This window comes from Cryptomeria japonica, chromosome 9 (genome assembly GCF_030272615.1).
Source record: "Cryptomeria japonica chromosome 9, Sugi_1.0, whole genome shotgun sequence".
Classification (NCBI taxonomy): domain Eukaryota; kingdom Viridiplantae; phylum Streptophyta; class Pinopsida; order Cupressales; family Cupressaceae; genus Cryptomeria; species Cryptomeria japonica.
The window spans coordinates 565004849-565024388 of NC_081413.1; the positions used below are offsets into that span (position 1 = coordinate 565004849).

The 19540-nt window shown below is 29.9% G+C and overlaps 2 protein-coding genes across 2 annotated transcripts; one reads left to right on the forward strand and one right to left on the reverse strand.

Annotated features, from left to right (window-relative positions):
* Positions 1–1856: 1856 nt before the first annotated feature.
* On the forward strand, positions 1857–3298 carry LOC131051258 (dehydration-responsive element-binding protein 2D). Its single transcript, XM_057985690.2, has one exon. The coding sequence runs from the start codon at positions 2248–2250 to the stop codon at positions 2908–2910; it is 663 nt and encodes a 220-aa protein (XP_057841673.1). The 5' UTR covers positions 1857–2247; the 3' UTR covers positions 2911–3298.
* An 8021-nt stretch (positions 3299–11319) lies between these two features.
* Positions 11320–15873, reverse strand: LOC131051314 (omega-hydroxypalmitate O-feruloyl transferase). The gene is made up of 2 exons (XM_057985773.2): positions 15311–15873; positions 11320–12319 (listed from the first exon to the last, which is right to left on the reverse strand). The coding sequence occupies exons 1-2, from the start codon at positions 15782–15784 to the stop codon at positions 11444–11446; spliced, it is 1350 nt and encodes a 449-aa protein (XP_057841756.1). The 5' UTR covers positions 15785–15873; the 3' UTR covers positions 11320–11443.
* Between the last annotated feature and the right edge of the window lie 3667 nt (positions 15874–19540).

Below are 19540 nucleotides of genomic sequence, written 5' to 3' on the forward strand. Positions count from 1 at the left end.
TATATAAATATAAAATATAATAAAATAATATTATAATATAAAATTAAAAATAATATTATTAATTATGGAAATTTTAAGTGTCTTTAAATCATTATTTTGTAAAAATATAATGAAAACATAATAATAAGAATATATTAAAACATAATAATATAATCATATCTTTTTTGCTTCTTTTTTATATCATGTGAGTTGAAATTTAGACCTACATAGAAAGATCTCAAAACCTCGATTGGCTATTTGAGCTATGAGCCAAACACATAATATAATCATATTTTAATAATAATTTAACATTAAATATAATATAATAATAATTATAATATAATCATTTTTTAAATAGAATAATAAACAAATATGATATCTTTTGATTAGTTTATAAGATAAATATGCTAGTTTGTTCATATTCAAATTACACCTTATATCCATAGACCCGAAATCAAATAATTGTAAATGAACTCACCAACTAAGACAAGACTTAACAAGAATACCTTAAAATATAAAATCCTCCATCACATTTTTTTATTATATTTAAACACCTTAAAATATAAAATCCTCTATCAGATTATTTTATTATATATAAATTTTCTTTTCAATAATCTTGAACCCTATTAATGCAAGCTACCCTTTGTATACGCCAGCATCAGCATCCCATCTTGACGGCTGGCATATATCTGTTCAAACTTGGTGAATCCACACTTCTCACTGCTCACGCTCGTCACCTTCTGTCAGAAAAAAAGTCACATGAAACGGCTTTCACTAAACAAGATCAAATAACCCAACTGTGTATGGTGTAGATTCATTCCCCACATCTTGGAGAGGCGTCACGAGAGCTAGGCTTGCATGGAAACTGTGCCGTACAAGAGCGATTTGACTCCCTCGAGGGAACTTAAACCTACATTGCGGCGCAGACAATCGAAATTGTCAGAGTTATCAACACAGCTATATTTAAGGCAATAACCGTTCCTGCAATCTCCGGGAATTTGACGGTTTGGAAGGGTGGGAAAGGGAGCTGGGCAATTATTCCGGAAGAATCGAGAGTCTTATTTTAATTTAGCGAAAGATATTTTTTACAGCCGATTTTCAAATTGTGTTTAAATCATCTTAATGATGTTTAACAGATGTTTTAAATGTTTCTAAATTTCTTAAGTGATAATTTAGTCTTTTTATAATCTTAGCTTTTCATTTTTGAATTGTATTGTGTGATATTTTTCACAGTTTGTGATATTTTTCATCAGCAAAGATGAAATAACTAGTTAAAAATTATCATTTTCTGCTTTCTAACTAATTGTTTCATTATGATAATAGATGATCTGAAATAGTGATGAAAAATATCAGACACTGTAATTCAGAAATGAAAAAACTAATTTACTTCTTTACAAGATAAACTTTTTAATTTTGATAATTTAATTTTTTATAAGATAAGTTTTTAAATTTTTTTGACCAATGTGCAACAGATTTTTAAAATATCTCTAAATTTATGAATGATTTGTAAAGGATTCTGAAAATATTTATAAATTTCTGAAATCATGTGTAACAGACATTTAAAATATCTCTAAATCTTTCAAAAATAATGTATAATGGACTTACATATCTTCAAAATATCTCTAAATTTATGAATGATTTGTAAAGAATTCTGAAAATATTTATAAATCTCTAGAATTATGAGTAACAGAACTTTAAAATGTCTCTAAATCTCTCCTTATGTATAATAGACTTACGGATTCTCAAAATATTTCTAAATTTATGAATTTGTATTGAATTCTGAAAATGTTTATAAATCTCTAAAATCATGTGTAATAGACCTTTAAAATGTCTCTAAATCTCTCAAATAATATATAAAAATGCGTAAATAAGATCATACAGCCATCAAATTTAGATCCTCCAATTCACAATTTTTAGGGTTAAGACAAACCAGATGAAGATGGATGATGATGATGGCGTTCATGCTCAGTTTTCCATGTTTTGCTGGAAATCCGCGCCACGTAGCTGCGCAATCCGATTGGAGCATAACCCCGCTAATGAGTGGCACGCAGGGGACGCGTGTCTGAGGATCAGAACCTCTGTTGACGTAACAGACAGCTGTGCTGTGCGAGCTTCAATCTGTCTAGGGCAAAGTGCGGGCGGATCAGATTCGGGCCATGGTGGCTTATATTGGATTGGCCAGGCAGACATTCACCCGCATTGCAAATCCAAATTGGAGTTCAAAGTTCAAGCATTTTTATCTTTACCTAGGGTTTTGATTCACAGGAAATGCCAAAGCAGGCGAGAAAGAGGAAGAGAGAGGCAGGAAAGGGTTCGAAGAAAGGGTGCATGAAGGGCAAGGGCGGGCCAGAGAACGCTCTCTGTACTTTCCGAGGCGTGAGGCAGCGAACTTGGGGAAAATGGGTGGCTGAAATTCGGGAGCCGAACCAGGGCGCTCGGCTCTGGTTGGGAACTTATGCCACAGCAGAAGAGGCAGCGCTCGCTTACGATGCGACCGCCCGCTCGCTCTATGGCACCTGTGCACGCCTCAATTTGCCCTCAAGGTGTTCTGCGTCTGAAAACCCTAATTTTCATGGCGGCTCTCAGCCCTGTTCTTCTTCTTCTTCACCTTTAAAGGTCGATGAAGAAAGGTCGAAATGCCCGACAAAGGATGATTCGAAAGGAGGGGCTTTGGAGGGGCAAGAGCAGGGTGGTTTGGAGGAGCCATTTGGAGAGCTTTTCGATTCTCCGTCTCATGCCCTAACTGAAATTAGTCCCGTGTGGGACAACCACCCTGTGAGTACTTTGGAGTTTTCGGGGTTTGATGAATTGAAGGAAGATGAGCTCCATGCTTTTGATGATTGCTTTCATATGGATCAAATTGTTCTGAAGAAGTGGCTCTCTGAGGGTTACGATCCATTCGTTCATTTATCTTGGGTTTCTCCGGTGTGATTCATAGCATATTGGTTTAATTGGGGATTTTCCTGGCTCAGATTCATACATTGATCTTATTTGTGTCATTTGCCTGTCGATTTGTTCTGTGATGAGGTCGTATATTTTTTAACCAAATGTAAGTAGTATGGTCGAGGTTCGAATCTCCATTCATACCCTCCCTCCGTTTGTTCAATCTCAGTGCTGCTGCTTCTTCATCCTATTTCTGTTTTTCTATATTGTATAGAGAATTATGCCAGTCTTACGTTGGTTTTGTCTGGAAACAGCTTTGGAAACGTTGATTCAGTGATCCTTTTTGTCATGGAATTTTTAAATTTTGGTGCCCTGCAACTTTTCTGGTTTGTAAGTTTCAATCTAGCTGTGCATTGCATTATATTGAATCATATTTTATGAGTATTGAATTCATTCGTATACTGAAGTCATTCATTCATCCATATAATGTTTAATTTTTTAATCATGGAATTCTAATTTTGGTGCCCATCTGTTCACATGGATTTTAAGTTTCAGTTTAGCTGTGCATTTTTTTTAATCATGGAATTCAAATTTTGGTGCCCAACTGTTCACATGGATTTTAAGTTTCAGTTTAGCTGTACATTACACTATATTGAATCATATTTTATGAGTGTGAATTCATTCATTCATATAAAATTTAAGTTTTTTTTTATAATATTCAACAGTGTGAAATATATATGTTCTGAAAGAGATTTTTTTATAATATTCAATAGTGTGAATGTGAAATATATATCTGTTCTGAAAGAGATTTTTGAGAACTAAAATCCCAACGACAGTCAACAGTCTGATATATATGTTCTGAAAAAGAACTAAAATCCGATCTAGATATAGCGTATAATTTATTTTGAAACAGTGTGAAATATATATGCGTTCTGAAACAAAATTAAAATCCCAACAGCTTCGATCTAAAATTATGTTTCAAAATCTCATATCATTAACAAAATATGAATTCAAACTGTGAGTGCAGTACCATTTATTTACCAGTCAACCATGGCTTCAAATTCAACTGGTAAACTCATCTGCGTGAATGTGTAAAGCCTCACGTAGATTGTTCAGCTACAAATAACAACAGATTGTACAACTTGCAATGCTCTACAATAATTAAACATACAATCCTCGAATGCTCTACAATGATTAGCTTGTACAATGCCCACAACACCCTGCGAAACAGCGGTAGGAATCTGTTAAATGGTTTTTAACTCTCATTTCAGTACAGGATGAAATTCTCGAAATGTTTCAAATTGGTCATTAATAATAAGAGTTATTGGAATGAAACTAGTACAATATTGTATAAATAATTTAGACAACAATTGCACTCACTTCCTTATTATTTATAAAGATACATAAATAATAAAATAAATTTTTATTAACATTTAAAGGGTAAGGTTATTATTAAAATTAGCCTTTACTTATAATAAGCACACGCACTTAGATGTGAATTATTTAGTTACAAGCACTTAGTTGTGTGAATTTTTATCTATAAGGAAGAAGCAAACCATTTTTTATGAATTATATGGAATAAGAAAAAATAAAATATCTATTGAATGTTGTGTGAATTCTTATGAATTATATGGAATAAGAAAAAATAAAATATCTATTGAATGTTGTGTGAATTCTTATCTATAAGGAAGAAGCAAACCATTTTTTTATGAATTATATGGAATAAGAAAAAATAAAATATCTATTGAATGTTGTGTGAATTCTTATCTATAAGGAAGAAGCAAACCATTTTTTATGAATTATATGGAATAAGAAAAAATAAAATATCTATTGAATCAACCCATACCACTTTTTATGAATTATTTTTATGAATTATATGGAATAAGAAAAAAAAACTTTTTATGAATTATATGGAATAAGAAAAATAAAATAAAAAAATCTATTGAATCATATTCATATGGGTAGATTCAATATTAATATTAATTCATATGGGTAAATTCAATATTAATATTAATTCATATGGGTAGATTCAATATTATTGAGTGTTTCAAATTAGAATAAGATAAGTGGTCCCAAACTCAAGAGAATCATCTATCATCTATGAGAGGATATGGGTATATGGGTAGATTCAATATTATTGAGTGTTTCAAATTAGAATAAGATAAGTGGTCCCAAACTCGAGAATCATCTATCATCTATGAGAGGATATGGGTAGATTCAATATTATTGAGTGTTTCAAATTAGAATAGGATAAGTGGTTCCAACTCAAGAGAATCATCTATGAGAGGTTATATGTGGTCCCAATTCAATATTAAAATTTATAAATTATTTTGATTTTAATTTTTTTAATGAAATATTTTAATATAATCATTTATAATTAGTATTTTTTTTTATATTAATTTTATTTCATCATTCTATTGCAATCAGTTGTTCTTAACTGGCTATTATTCAATTGTTTCTCCACCAATTAGAATTATGAGTTTTTTTCTTTTGATATAAATTTAACAAGTTGTATTAAAAAATAATATAACAATCATGGCAAATATGTCTTAATATTTAAATCTTATATGATAGTTGAAGTGAATTTTAGATTACAATCTTTAATTTTTCAAAAACATATATATTAAAATATATAAATTAAGAATATTATTTTATTTCATTTAAGATTATCCTCATACAATTTAATAATATAAAAATTGATCAAGTGAGGTCCCCATTTGTGACCTCAAACATTTGATAAATTTGATCAAGTGAAGTGTAGGGATGAGATCCCTATTTATGACTTCACCGATTTGATCAAAGACTCGAAATAAAAATATTTACTAAACATAATCTAAAAATAATATTAAAATTATTTATTTTAATTATTTCAAAAAAAGAAGAAGAAAAGAGCATAACACTATAATCTAATTATCCTTGTTCATTAAAAACTTAGAAAAATCTCCCTTACAAGAAAACATTGTGATCGTTGGTAATTGGTAATTGATATTAAGCGTCAAAAATAAAGAAAATGTATATACAGGACGTTTAAATGTCCTCGGGAATAATGGAAATCTGAATATCACTATTCAAAACATGTGAACTGTTCATAATAATTTCATATACAACCGTTTTTCATTTTTTTTTTATATTTCATATAATGTGCAAGCATTGACATTTTTCAGAGATTTATGAAAATCATCACAAATTATTTATTTGAAGTCATAAAATGTTGTCTATCATCTAATCATATCATGCGTCAATTTTTATCAAATTTAGTTAAACTCAGCAATCCAGCAGCAGCCTGAACACAAAAATTTCTATATATGTTTGTTCCATCAATGTTTTATAATCAATTTATCATAGAAGCATGAATAAAATCAAACTTTTGGTCTTTTTATTTGTTTTATTTGTTAATTAATAACTGAATAGTAACTAGCATATATATATATAAAATTTTATATATAAAATAAGCCGAGAGATATGAGGTTTCAATTTCAATAACTTAACTTAAAGCTTCAATATCTTTTGGCTTACTTTATATATATAATAATATATATATGTAGGTGCAACACATAAGAAATTAAATAAACAATAATAATAATAATCTTATAAGTGAAGAATAATTTATTTGAAATCAAATGAAATGTAAAATAATAATTTTTTTAACTTTTATAATTTAAGTTAAACTTTATTCAATGTTCATATGTTAAATAAATGAGTAATAATAATAATAATACTTTTCTAACTTCAATAATATTTTTCATATAAATTATTTAAATCAATTTTAATGAAAATTAATTATTATTTTTAACTTTAATATTTAATTTAAGTTTGATAATATTACTATAACATCTATAATGTTGATGGAATCTAAAACTAACAACTAACTCTAATTGAATGTTAATATGTTTAATTAGATTTAGGGTGAGTATTCAATATGATTTAAGGTTATAGTTCACTTTGATATAGCTTTAGGTTAGTGTTCAATGTGGTTTAGAACCACCACTAAATTTAGGTTCACTATTAATGTTTGGTTGAACAATTTATTTAAAGGTTAAGGTTAAATTTGATTTATGTTTAAGATTGGATTTTAATCTGGTTTAGGGTTAGAGTTCAATTTTGGTTAGTTTTAGAGTCAAAATCAAATATAGAATCAAAATTAGAGCATGGATTATAACACTAAGCCTAATTTAATAAGGATTATAGTTGAATTTGGTTTAGTGTTTAGTTATGTTTAGATTTAGGATTTGATTTAGTTTAGTGTTCAACCATGTTTAAGGTTAGGGTGCAATTTGGTTTAGTGTTAAAGTATAATACAATTTGGTTTAGGTTTAGGGTTATGATTCAATTTGGTTTAGGATTAGAATCATGGTTCAATTTGGTTTAGCATTAGGGTTTATTATTATTTAGTGTTTGTTTTCAATTTGATTTAGGATTTAGGTTTAATTGGGTTTAGCCTTAGGGTTCAATTTGGTTTAGTAGAAGGGTTAGCATTAGGGTTCAACTTGGTTTAGGGTTAGGGTTCAATAAGGTTTAGTGTTAGAGTTATTATTTGATTATGTTCATAATTAGGGTTCAGTTTAATTTGGTTTAGTGATCAATTAGTTTTAGGGCTAGGGTTCAATATGATTTAGTGGAAGGGTTCTAGGGTTGAATTGGGAATAGGGTTCAATTACAATTAAGATCAAGGTTATGTTTGAAATAGTCTTAGAGGTACAGTTAGGGTTAAGGTTTAATTACAATTATAGTTAATGTTTAATTATAATGTGTTAACTTGTAATTATGGATAGTTTAATTAGGATTCAATTAGAGTCTAATTATGGTTAAAATAATATTATATATATTTACAAGTTGGGATGGGATTAAATATTAACCTCTAATTTAATAAGGGTTAGGGTTTAATTTTATTTAGTGTTCAATTAGGTTTAGAGTTAGGGTTCCATTTTGGTTTACTGTAAGGTGTACAATTTGATTTTGTTTAGTGTTAAGGTTAGGGTTAGGGCCTTATTTGGTTTAGGGTTGGGGTTCAATTATGTATTGTGTTTAGGTTAGCATATGATTTTGTTTAGGGTTAGTGTTTAATTTAGTTTAATTCTATTTTCCTATCACATCTTATTATCATTCAGTTTTTCATTGAATGGGCATGATGATAAATTTGGCTAAGTGTTAATTTGGTGAAGTGTCAAGGTTAAGATTCAATTAGGTTTAGTGTTTAGGTTTACTCTTATATATGGGGTTTAATTAGGTGCATAATTAGGGTTATAAATGATTTAACATAAAGGTTAGGGTTTGATTTGGTCTAGGTTGGGGTAATGTTCAATCTAGTCTTATATTCAATTAGATTTAGGGTTAGGATTCAATTTGGATATTGGTTTAGTGTTTAGGCTAGGGTTCAATTAATTTTAGGTTTAGGGTTCAATTTGGTATAGTGGGTAGTTGTGTTTATGGTAAGAGATAAGTTTGGTTTAGTGCTCAATTATCTTTAAGGTTAAATTTGATTTTTTTTTAATGTTAAGATTAGGGTTTGGTTTGGTTTAAGGTTATCAGTGAAGTTGGTTGTGTTAGGTTTATGGTAAAATTTTATTTTGGGTTAGGCTTAAGATTCAATATGGTTTAATATTTAATCAAGTTTATGGTTATGGTTCAATTTTGTTTATTGTTGGGTGTAATTTATTTTAGGTTTAGGGTTAGATTTGGTTAGGGATTAAGTTTAGTTTGATTTAGGGATGGGGTTCAATTTGGTTTAGGGTTAGAGTTCAATTTGGTTTAGAGTTAGGTTTAAGTTTATTCAATTTTCTTTCTAGTGTTGGAATTAGGGTTCAAATAGGTTTAGTGTTATACATAGGGTTTGATTAGGTTCACAATTAGAATTCAATAAGGGTAAGGGTTTGATCAAGTATAGGATTAGGATAAGTTTCAATCTAATATAATATTCAATTATTTATAAGGTTGGAGTTCAATTTGGATTTTGGTTTGGTGTTAAGGTTATGGTTCAATTAATTTTAGGGTTAGGAGTCAATTTGCCTTAAAGTATTCAATAATGTTAGGGCAATTATTGGGTTTTAAAATACTATTTAGATGGAGATATAGTAAATGATTCCATAGAGATACTAAAGGGTAATAAAGGAACAATATTGTACAATAATGGATGGAGACACACTAAAATTATATTGAATACAATAAAGGAACAAAATAGATTACTATATTGTTCCATTTTGGCTTAGTATTAAATAATTTTATATTGATTATATTTTTAAGTAGAAATTAAAAATGAAAGCTAGTAGCATCCACAACTTCATTGAAAATAAATTAAATAAAGAAATATTTATTAATTTATAAATACAATAATTTTTTTTAATTAATTATTTAAATAAATTTTAAAGAATGAATTGTTTTATAATTATAAGATATTTTAAATAATTAACGGTGGTAGGGTTAGGGTGTAATTTTGTTTAGTTTTATAATTTAATAATATTTTTAGTGGCATGGGTTAGGATTTGGTTTAGTCTTAAATTCTAGGTTAAGTTTTAACATTCAATTTGATTTAGTGTTCAATTTTATTTAAAATTAATATTCAATTTTCTATAGTGTTAAGGTCAAATTTTGTTATTTGTTAGGGTCAAGGTTCAACAATTTATTTTTGTGTTAGTGTTTATTTTGGTTTAGTCTACAATTAATTATATTTAGATTGAATTTGGTAGAGGATTAGGGTTAAGGTGAAGATCAAGGTTAGGTTTACAGTTAGGGCTAGTTTGGTACATGGTTAGGGACTAATTTGGTTTATGAGATTCAATTAGTTTAATAGTTGGCAATTTAACTTGGTTTAATGTTAGGATTCAATATGATTTATTTAGTTAGGGTTTATTTTGGTTTAGTGTTAGGTTTATAGTTTAATTTAGTTAGGGTTCAATTTGGTTAAGTGTTAGACTCATGGTTGAGTTTGGTTGAAGATTTGCATTTAATTTCATTTAGGATTAAAGTTCAATATGGTATATGGTTAAGGTTAAAATTTGTATTTTATTTTAGTGTTAAGTGTAGATTTCAAATTGGTTTAGGGTAGAATAGGCTTCAAGTTCAATTTTATTTAGAGTAAGGGTTATGGTTCAATTTGGTTTAGGTTTCAATTAAGTTTGCATTTAAAATTCAAGTTGGTTTATGACTATGGTTTATTTTATTTTAGTATTAGGGGTAGACGTCAATTTGGTTTGGGGTTAGCAACTATTTTTATTTAATATTAAGGTTAGGGTACAATTTTGTTTACAAGTAGGGTTAGGGTTGAATTTCATGAAGAGGTAGGATTCTGAAATTTGGTTTAGTATTGTAATTAAGGTTTTATTTGATTTATGATTTGGATTTAGTTAGGTTTAGGGTTAGGGTTCACATCAGTTTAGTGTTAGGGTCAGGGTTTCATTTGTTTGAGTGTTAGAGTTTGTTATGGTTTAGTATTAGGGCTAGGGTTTTATTTATTTTAGTGTTAAAGTTAGTTTTGGTTTAGTGTTAGGTGTCAATTTTGTTTAGTTTTCACATTAGGGTTCAATTCAGTTGAAGGTTAGGGTTCAATTTGATTTAGTGTTAAGGTTAGGGTACAATTAGGATAAGGGTTAGGATATAATTTGGTTTATGGTTATGGTTTTGAATTATCTAAATCATGGCACGCACACACACACACACACACACACACACACACACACACACACACACACACACACACACACATATATGTTGCAATTTTGAAGAAGTTGGTAGATTTGTCACGTTTTAAAGATTGATTATGTAAAATGACTTTAATTTTATTTTGTATTCAAGTTTACCATTTTTTAAGTATTTGATTTTAATTTCTAATCGGATTGAATTTTAAAGGTCAAGATCCAAAGATGTCACTTAAATTGAAGGAGATGATTTTGTGTACACGGATGGCTGACATCCATAAGGCTTGATTATCCAAATAAAAATTATATTTTGATATCTCTTTGTATAGATTTAATTAAAAGATACATATGCATGTTCCCTTTTATTAATATGTGATAACATATCATTATTCTATATTAAGTGTAGTTTATGGGATCTCGAGATAGTATCTCATTTTCTTTATTAAAATAATATTTGGTCAAATTTTGATGGCATAAAATGTTTGGATGTAAGACCTTTTTTCCTTCTTTTAAAAGATTTTTTTTTTTCATTTTTCCTTTTTCAAAATATTAGGATCTAACAACTTATTTCCTTCTTTTAAGAAATATTTTATTATTTCATTTTCCCTTTTATCAACATGTAATAACATATCACAATTCTATCGAGATGAAGCCTGGTTGAATGGCATATCAAGATACAATAATATTTTCTATGTGATATCTTCATTGGTAATTTCAAAGGAATAAAATATTGGATGTAACATCTTAGTTGTCTTTTATTTCTTCAATGTATCCAAATATATTTTAATATAGTATTAGATATTATTAACAGTTTTAAAAACAAATATCATTATGAATTACACGGATAATAATGTATTGCAACCCAAATATTATAGAAAATGATATGATGTAATAACACATCTATCTCTTTGAAAAAAAGTTGAAAGACAAGTCAATACATGAGTCTAGACTTAATCTTTTTTCATGAGAAAAAATTTAAAGCTAGAGATTGAAGAGAGAGGTAAGCATATGCATACAATGATGGATCCACTCTCTTTATGATGTGGTAGAAATAAACATAATTGTGGAAAAGGAGATAGATCAATAGGCCCTGCATATATAGGAATTCCCCATCCAAAATCAGTCTCATACAAAGAAAATCGAGTCCAATGAGTAATTCCTAGCTTTCCGGAGAACTCAAGCTTAGTGGGCTTTTTGACCTCTAAATAATCTATTGTAGACCTTATGTACTCCTCTGAGATAGATTTCCTTGCCATTTGGACAAGATGAACAATTTCAGATAATGGTTTAGTGGTCAATTCATTAATTGTGCTCATGGCACATGCTACACCTATAAAGTTGCCATAAAATCCTTCTTTAATGGGTGATTTAAGCACAGATCGCCCATTAGTTGCAAAAGTAAGCCTCATCTCTTGATCTCTAGGAGTGATCTGAAGAGCTCTTACCCATGATCTCCACACATGTGCAGCCATCACTTCAAAGGTAGTGCATCTCATCCCTGACTCCACAAATACCTGCTCCTTCAAAGATGCTTGAAATTTATGGTTGAAGCAAAATCCCTTTTGAACCAATTGTGGTTTTGATATGAGGGCTATCAAGTTAGAATTATCCTCAATGTTCTCAAATTCCATATGTTTGAATTGAGTAAGAGGAGGAGATCTAGGCTTCAATTTCTCTCTTTCCCAACAAGGATTGATTGAAATAAATGTTGCTCCCCTAACCATCTCTGCCCATGCATTCATAAATTGCATTGCTCCCATGCCATCACATATACAATGACAAATTCTCAATCCCAATGCAAATCCTCCACACTTAAAATAGGTCACCTGAATCATGTAAGATGTGTTCAACTATATTCATTAGATGTGTTTTTATATATGCATTCTAATAAGTAATAATAATTAAATAATTGAACAAAAATATTATTTTAAAACAATTATGGGCTAGATATAACTCAAAGAAAAGGTATAGGTTGTACTTTGTGATATTAAATATTTGATAAAAAACCTATTCAAGTGAGTTTGTCTAGTCTATTAGGTAAAAAATAAGTCTCTTTATTTAATAATGTCATACTTAGAATTTAATATTGCACATGATATCAGTACAAATCAAAAGGATAAACATATTTATAATATAATTAATAATTAGAAAATATTATGAAGGCATCCATGGACTAACTAGGTTGAGCTAATCCCTAGTTTATATGGATACTATTAAATGGTTGGTACCTCCACCAAAGAGATACAAGTTAATTTTTATGGGCCCTTAATGGGGAATCCTAGCCTTTAGGTGTTGATTAAGTAATCAAGGATAGAAATGAAAATTTGATTAAGTCAACATCTAAGAAACTCCTTCCAAAGACAAACAAGTAATTTCCAAAGGCTCTACCTTTTTTATTTCTAAATTTAGTAGATATAGACAGAGATTAGACTAAGGCCATAATTCTCAAAAATTGAAATATGAACTTTATTCATTGAAAAATTAACATCTTAATTTAATCTTAGACAATTTTAGACTAAACAAAATATTTCAATATAAAACACTACTAACATGAAGTAAATAAGGTAACAACTACCTATCTAACCAAATCATTGGGAAGGAGGAATTAATTGTTGATCATCATTTAGAGAAATGGTTAGGTTTATACATAATGTGGGATATCAAACTTAAATCCAAAACAAATTAAAACCACCATCACTCAAAATACTTTACAATCATATGGCACTACTCATTCATCATCTTCCATAATGTGTAGTGCTATTTTAAAATCCCCATCTATTTTCTTTTATTTTCTTCACATCTACCAAATCTCAAGAGAGATGGACATAATGTTAAATTATGTAAGCAAGTAGAGCCATATGGCTTTCTTCGGAGTATCACCAATTCAAGGCACTGACACAAATTCTGTTAATGAGCTCCTAAGCAAGGATTATGTGGAAGAAGATGAGCATGATCAAGCCAATTTAAAAGTATATCACCTTTTTTTTAAAAAATTGATGATTATTCGGGACAAGGAGATGATGGAAGCACTAGAAAAACATTGATGCCACAATTGACAATGCTAATTTGTTATGTGGTCCTTTTTAAATGGGTATCATAAGAGAGGTTGAAGACCATTTGGTGCATCTAGTAAAGAGGTCATGATGATTCAAGAGTTTTAATTAGTAGGGTTGTCTTTTACAAATTTAAAATAGATTCCATAGTTTTTCTTGCACTATTTAAGAGGAATGCAAAACAAGAAAAGTTTAACATTGCGAGAGTTGGAAAAGAAATGAAATTTCATCTTTATTGTGTTAGATTGGTCAAGGGTTTGGAAAAGACCTTTTAAGATCATTTATAACCCTTTTTTCTCATAGTAAATACCTATAATCTGAATATTTTTGTATTTAAACATCTATTGTAATAGATTCCCAATTCAAAAAGCTAAAATTTCATGTTTTATAATCATTTATCTATAAGATACCTAGAGAGAGAACCCTAACCCTTATTTGATTCATTAAAAAAATTAATACAAATAATATAGAACACATGATAGAATAAAATGGAAATAATTATTAATCTCAAAAATATAATTATTAACTATAAATTTATGTAATAAAAAATATTTCCATTTTAAAATTAATAATTATAAAAAATATTTTAACAAAAACATTAAGTTTATTTATTTGTGGACACTCAAAATGATAAATCTATTATTGTATGGATATTTGAGACCCTAATGATACAAAGAGTATATTGGATGATCATAGCCAAAGCCGTATCCTCATTTTAATACTCTTACTCTCACATGTAACACATACCCTATTCTACATCTTATTCCAAATCGATATCTTATTGAAACTCTTAAAATGTGACTCTTTCTACCCAAATTTTCTAATATGTGTAAATCTATAGTATAAATAAATATATAGACAATTGAAAATAATGAACCTATTCTTTTATGTATATTTTGGACCCTACTAACATATGAGATAAATTGGATGACCCATACTCTTGCTCTTGCCAATATGTATTCCAGATTGAAAATAATAAACTTATTCTTTTATGTATATTTTGGACCCTACTAACATATGAGATAAATTGGATGACCCATACTCTTGCTCTTGCCAATGTGACTCTTTCGACCTAACTTTTTAAGACATTTGTATAAATCTATTTTTATAGATGACAATATAAAATCGGACCCTAATAATATATGAGATAAATTGAATGACCCAAAAACCACCTCCTCATACTCTAGCTCTTGTGGTGTAGTGGAATATGTATTCCAAACTGCTATCCCACTTAAACTCTTAAAATGTGACTCTTTTTACCTAGCTTTTTAAGACATTAGCATAAATCTATTTTTATAAATGACAATATCATTGGACCTTACTAATATATGAGATAAATTGGATGACCCCAACCCACCTCCTCCTTGTACTCTTACTCTATCAATATAGTAGAACATGTATTCCACAATGCTATCCCACTTAATACTCTTAAAATGTGCCTCTTCTACCCAACTTTTTAAGAAAAGTCGTATAAATCTATTTCTATGGACGACAATATAAACACTTATTCAAACATTTACATAATTCAATTTTTATAAATGACAATATGAACTCTTATTCATAAAAAGAAAAAAAGTAAACCCTAATTTATAAACACTTATTAAAGAAAAGAGAAGTAAACTCTAATATAAACACTTATTCATAAAAGAAAAAGGAGTAAAACCTAATATCAACACCTATTCATAGAAAGAAAAAGAGTAAACCCTAAAAAAGTGTACTCGCTAAATAATTTAGCTATCTTGTGTGCCAATTCCAATTCCAAACCTGAGCAATGAGGAGAGGCAGGTCGAGAATGGTGAGATGTTCCTCCCCAGGAAAGCAGTAAACAAAGGGCTTCCAGGACGGATTGGGCATGGCAAGAGATCCCAAATCCTCCAAAGCCAAATCAGTAGTGGCCTCCACAAAGAAAGCTCCTGCTGCCGTACAAGCCACCTCTAGTTTTCCTCCTCCAACATCTCTGAGCCTTCCAGCAAGAGGATAATAGGGCACCAGTACCTGAGAAAGAGCCCTCCTCATCACTTTCCCTGCACCCAGCCCACCATGAGGAAGAGGATCTTTTCTACTGTAAAAATAAATGGTGGGTGTGAGAAAGCGCGTTCCTATCATGTCATCCAGATTAGAGAGGTACAGAGAATGGGTGGGAGTTGAGGATGCTGGAAGAACTGCCCGTTTCTTTTTCACCCATGTCTTGATCTCAATACAAGGAGCTTCTAATTCATCTATAGAACACGATGACATGTTTTCTCAGTGAATTCTCTCTTCAAGTTTTGAAGTTCTGATCACAGCTGCGTTGTGTTCATTGTGGATGAGTTCATTGAGCTATAATGTAGCAGAAGCAGACTTTAATATTCATACTCACAAAGATGGTGGGCAATACAAAACTTAAAAAAGTACCCAAGTGATTGCTCTGACGGCCATGGAAAATAATTCATGTTTTCTGTACTGCAACCATGTTTTCCATTTTCCTACACTATAGTAGTTTCTAGATTTTTTTGTTATGGGCTCTCTGAATAAGAAACGCATTGCTGTGAATTGTTTTATTGACAGATTTGGTAAGATACTGGTCATTCTCTTGTGGCCTCCTTCCTAACTTCTATCTAATCTATCTACACGTTGCATGCAATGGCTGATGTGAATAGTAACCTCCTTCCTAACTTCTATCTAATTTATCTACACGTTGCATGCAATGGCTTATGTGAATAGTAAAATGAACTGTGCTAATATGGTGATTTAGTAAATAACTTTGCTTGGATGATATTATAAGCTGAGAATTTAGAGAAATGGATATGGTTGTTACCCACTTCTGTGCTTCTAAAACCCACGAATTGAATTTAATATGTAGGGAATATTTTCATGTAGCCTTAGATTTTTGTAACACCATATCATGGTGTTTTTTAATTTAATTTTGTGTCTTTTTGGGTGGAATATTGTTTATGGTTTTAATTTTAGATTATTTGAGGTTTTAGTCTAGTTCAAACTCAGGAGCTTATTGGCTTCAATTTCAAGGCATTATCATCTTGTTCAAATCCATGAGCTCAATGGCCTCAATCCTCAAGGCATTATCATCTTGTTCAAACCTATGAGCTTAATGGCCTCAGTATCCAAGGCATTATCATCTTGTTCAAACCCATGAACTCAATGGCCTTAGTACCCAAGGCATTATCATCTTGTTCAAACGGACAAGCTTAATTGCCTCAATCACCAAGGCTTTATCATCTCATTCAAACCCACGAGCTCAATGGTCTAACCAAAGCCCACAACTTGCAAGCAAAACAATCAAAGGTCCACAATCTATAAGTACATTAGTCCAACAAAGGTGCACATCTCATGAGCATGTTAGCCCAATGGAGGCACATTGCCTATGAGCTCAGTGGTCTAGTGGAGGTTTGAACCTCGATGCTCACCACAACAATGTTATGACTTGACTACTACACTACACTTTTATTGGCATGGAATATTTTTTATATAATGATTTAGTAATAACTAATAATTCTTATGTCAAGTTTAAGTTATGATCCAATTCATATTCATATGTTTTTGGTTCTATTTCATTGTTTCACCACCATTTGTATTTGCTTCCATAAATAAATTCCATGCTTTAAAATTTCTATTGGAGACACAAATTTCATTTCCATGCTACTCAAGATTGATAGAATCCTATCCTAGAAGGCATAGAATAATAAATAAATACAAAATTCAAATTATAACTTTCCTACCACTTTCTACTAGTCATTACGAGCTTACTAGCACATGTTTCATGCAACATAATTGGTATGCTATTATTTTTTTTAGGCAATATGAAATGTATACTTAATTTCATAGGGAAGAACAATTAGAACATACTTTGTTTTTGAAAGAAAAATGATTCAAACCCACATCATTTACATTTTGCATCCTCTATATGTTTGTGAATGTTGTTTTGATACCACTTGGGTAGTTTTTTTTTGTTTTTTTTAGAGGTGATTTAATTAAGAGAACTTGTTCATCAAACAAGTTAGCTATATCCATAATGATGTACCTAGACACCACCTTGATAGGCTTAACTATTTAGAAGACAAAGTTGCATAGTTTTATAAGCGCACATTTTGACAAATTGATCACATGCATCACAAAATATTTTCATTCATCATATTGAACTTGTATTTTGGGGGATAAAACTCATAATGCTTGGATATGAACCACATAGCATTTTGTGACACATAAGTTATAAAACTATCATCAAGCCAAATGCATAATTTTGGGACAATGAAAAATCAATAAGAATCTTATCTACATCATTCTTCCATCATTGATTCTAGAGACAAGTAGCACAATCCTCTGTGTAATTTCTAACTATTTATACTCTAATTGATCTTTGTTAATTAATTTTTTTTGTAGCAATATAAACTATTTCCATATAAGCCCAAAAGAGAAAAAGATGCAAACAAGTAATTAGAATCCATACTACAAAAGAATAGAAAAATATACTATTAAGGTGACACAAGATATACCTTTAAAAAATCATAAAAAAAATCTAGCCTCTAAAAGCAATGATACAATTATCTGAGATGAATAGAGATACAATACACTTATAGGCTCTCCATGCAAAGCTTTCAAAATATCAATCTCCCTAATTGCACTCCATGGGAACAAACAAAGGAGAATCATATAACCACACATCAAAATACATGTTCTTACTCTTCTCTCATATGAAACTCAAAAGAAATATTCAATCAACCTTGACCAACAAGTCAAAAGTTATGATATCTAACCTCAAACTACTCATGTTCTTTTTTTCATAGAAACAAACATATGCAAAACCACCAAGTGCTATTACATAAACTATCCACCTCTAGAAATTCATCCTACAAAATCATGTCCCCTCATTTCATTTTTAATACCAATATAAAATATTTTCTCAATGTGCAATCCAAATTTGTTGGTTTAAATTATGTCTCATAATTACACTTTACTTAAGTTGACTTAGGGTAATGCATTTCATTGTAGTTTGTATACGAGACACTTAGGGAAGTGTGCACATAGGGATGATGTATGGAGGATAAATTCCACCTTTTGTGGTCTTATCTTGTTGTTACATTCCACCTTCGGTGGGTGATCCACCTCATGTGGAATATTTTATTATTTCTCCTACCTACCCTTGTTTCTCATTGAGCCACATATCATCTGTGCTCACATATCCATATGGGCTTGCCTTTATAAGAAGCTCATCTACATTATATGTAATTTTTATGATCTAGTTGATCAATATTTTGCATCTTGATTAGAATACAGTTTATTCTTATCAAATCTATTTGTCTCTCTTTTGTGCTATTCAATGTACTCTAGATCTTGGCTATTTTCAATAAATTCTTACATTGAATGTTTATCTCATTTAAGATATCATAATTTTTGCCTAAAATCACATATGTTTTAGAAAATATAATGAGTTAAGTCTTGAGAGGTTCTATTTGAAGGATTTAAATTGAAGAGGGTTAGATAAAACTCTCTTAGATCAAGCCCCCTTGGATATAACTCCTCTAGCATTAATCACACTTGTAATGTAGTCTCTTATGTACCTATCAAAATTCAGACAAAACATTTTGGGGTGTCAAATGAATTCATTTAGAAGTTATGTCTTGCAAGTATGTAGCCCATATTATAAGCTTTCCAACAGTATAATTTTGAGTATATTTAATTTCATTATTATATTTATTTTTTATTTCATGTGAATGTAGGTTTGTCACCAGACATTAAGATCTTTGTTTCACGCATGTGAAAAAATGGTAAAATAGAGCAAAAAAAAATATAAAAAATATCATTTTCCTAGGTATTGATATCCTAATTTCAAATTTAAAAAAGAAGTTAATTCAAATGCATACAAAAAAGTTATGCATGATGACATACACCTTTGTCCAAATTATAATTACTCTAACTTCAAAAATTAATTAAAAAATTATATGTAACAAAACATTATGAAAAAAATCCATGCACTAGAGAATGGGGTGACAAATCTAT

Excerpts from the sequence above, each read along its gene's own strand:
- LOC131051258 (XM_057985690.2), top strand. The coding sequence starts at position 2,248 with ATGCCAAAGCAGGCGAGAAAGAGGAAGAGAGAGGCAGGAAAGGGTTCG.
- LOC131051314 (XM_057985773.2), bottom strand. The coding sequence starts at position 15,784 with ATGTCATCGTGTTCTATAGATGAATTAGAAGCTCCTTGTATTGAGATC. Across the intron at positions 12,320-15,310 it reads TGCCTCTCCTCATTGCTCAG|GTGACCTATTTTAAGTGTGG; the intron begins GTTTGGAATTGG and ends TACATGATTCAG.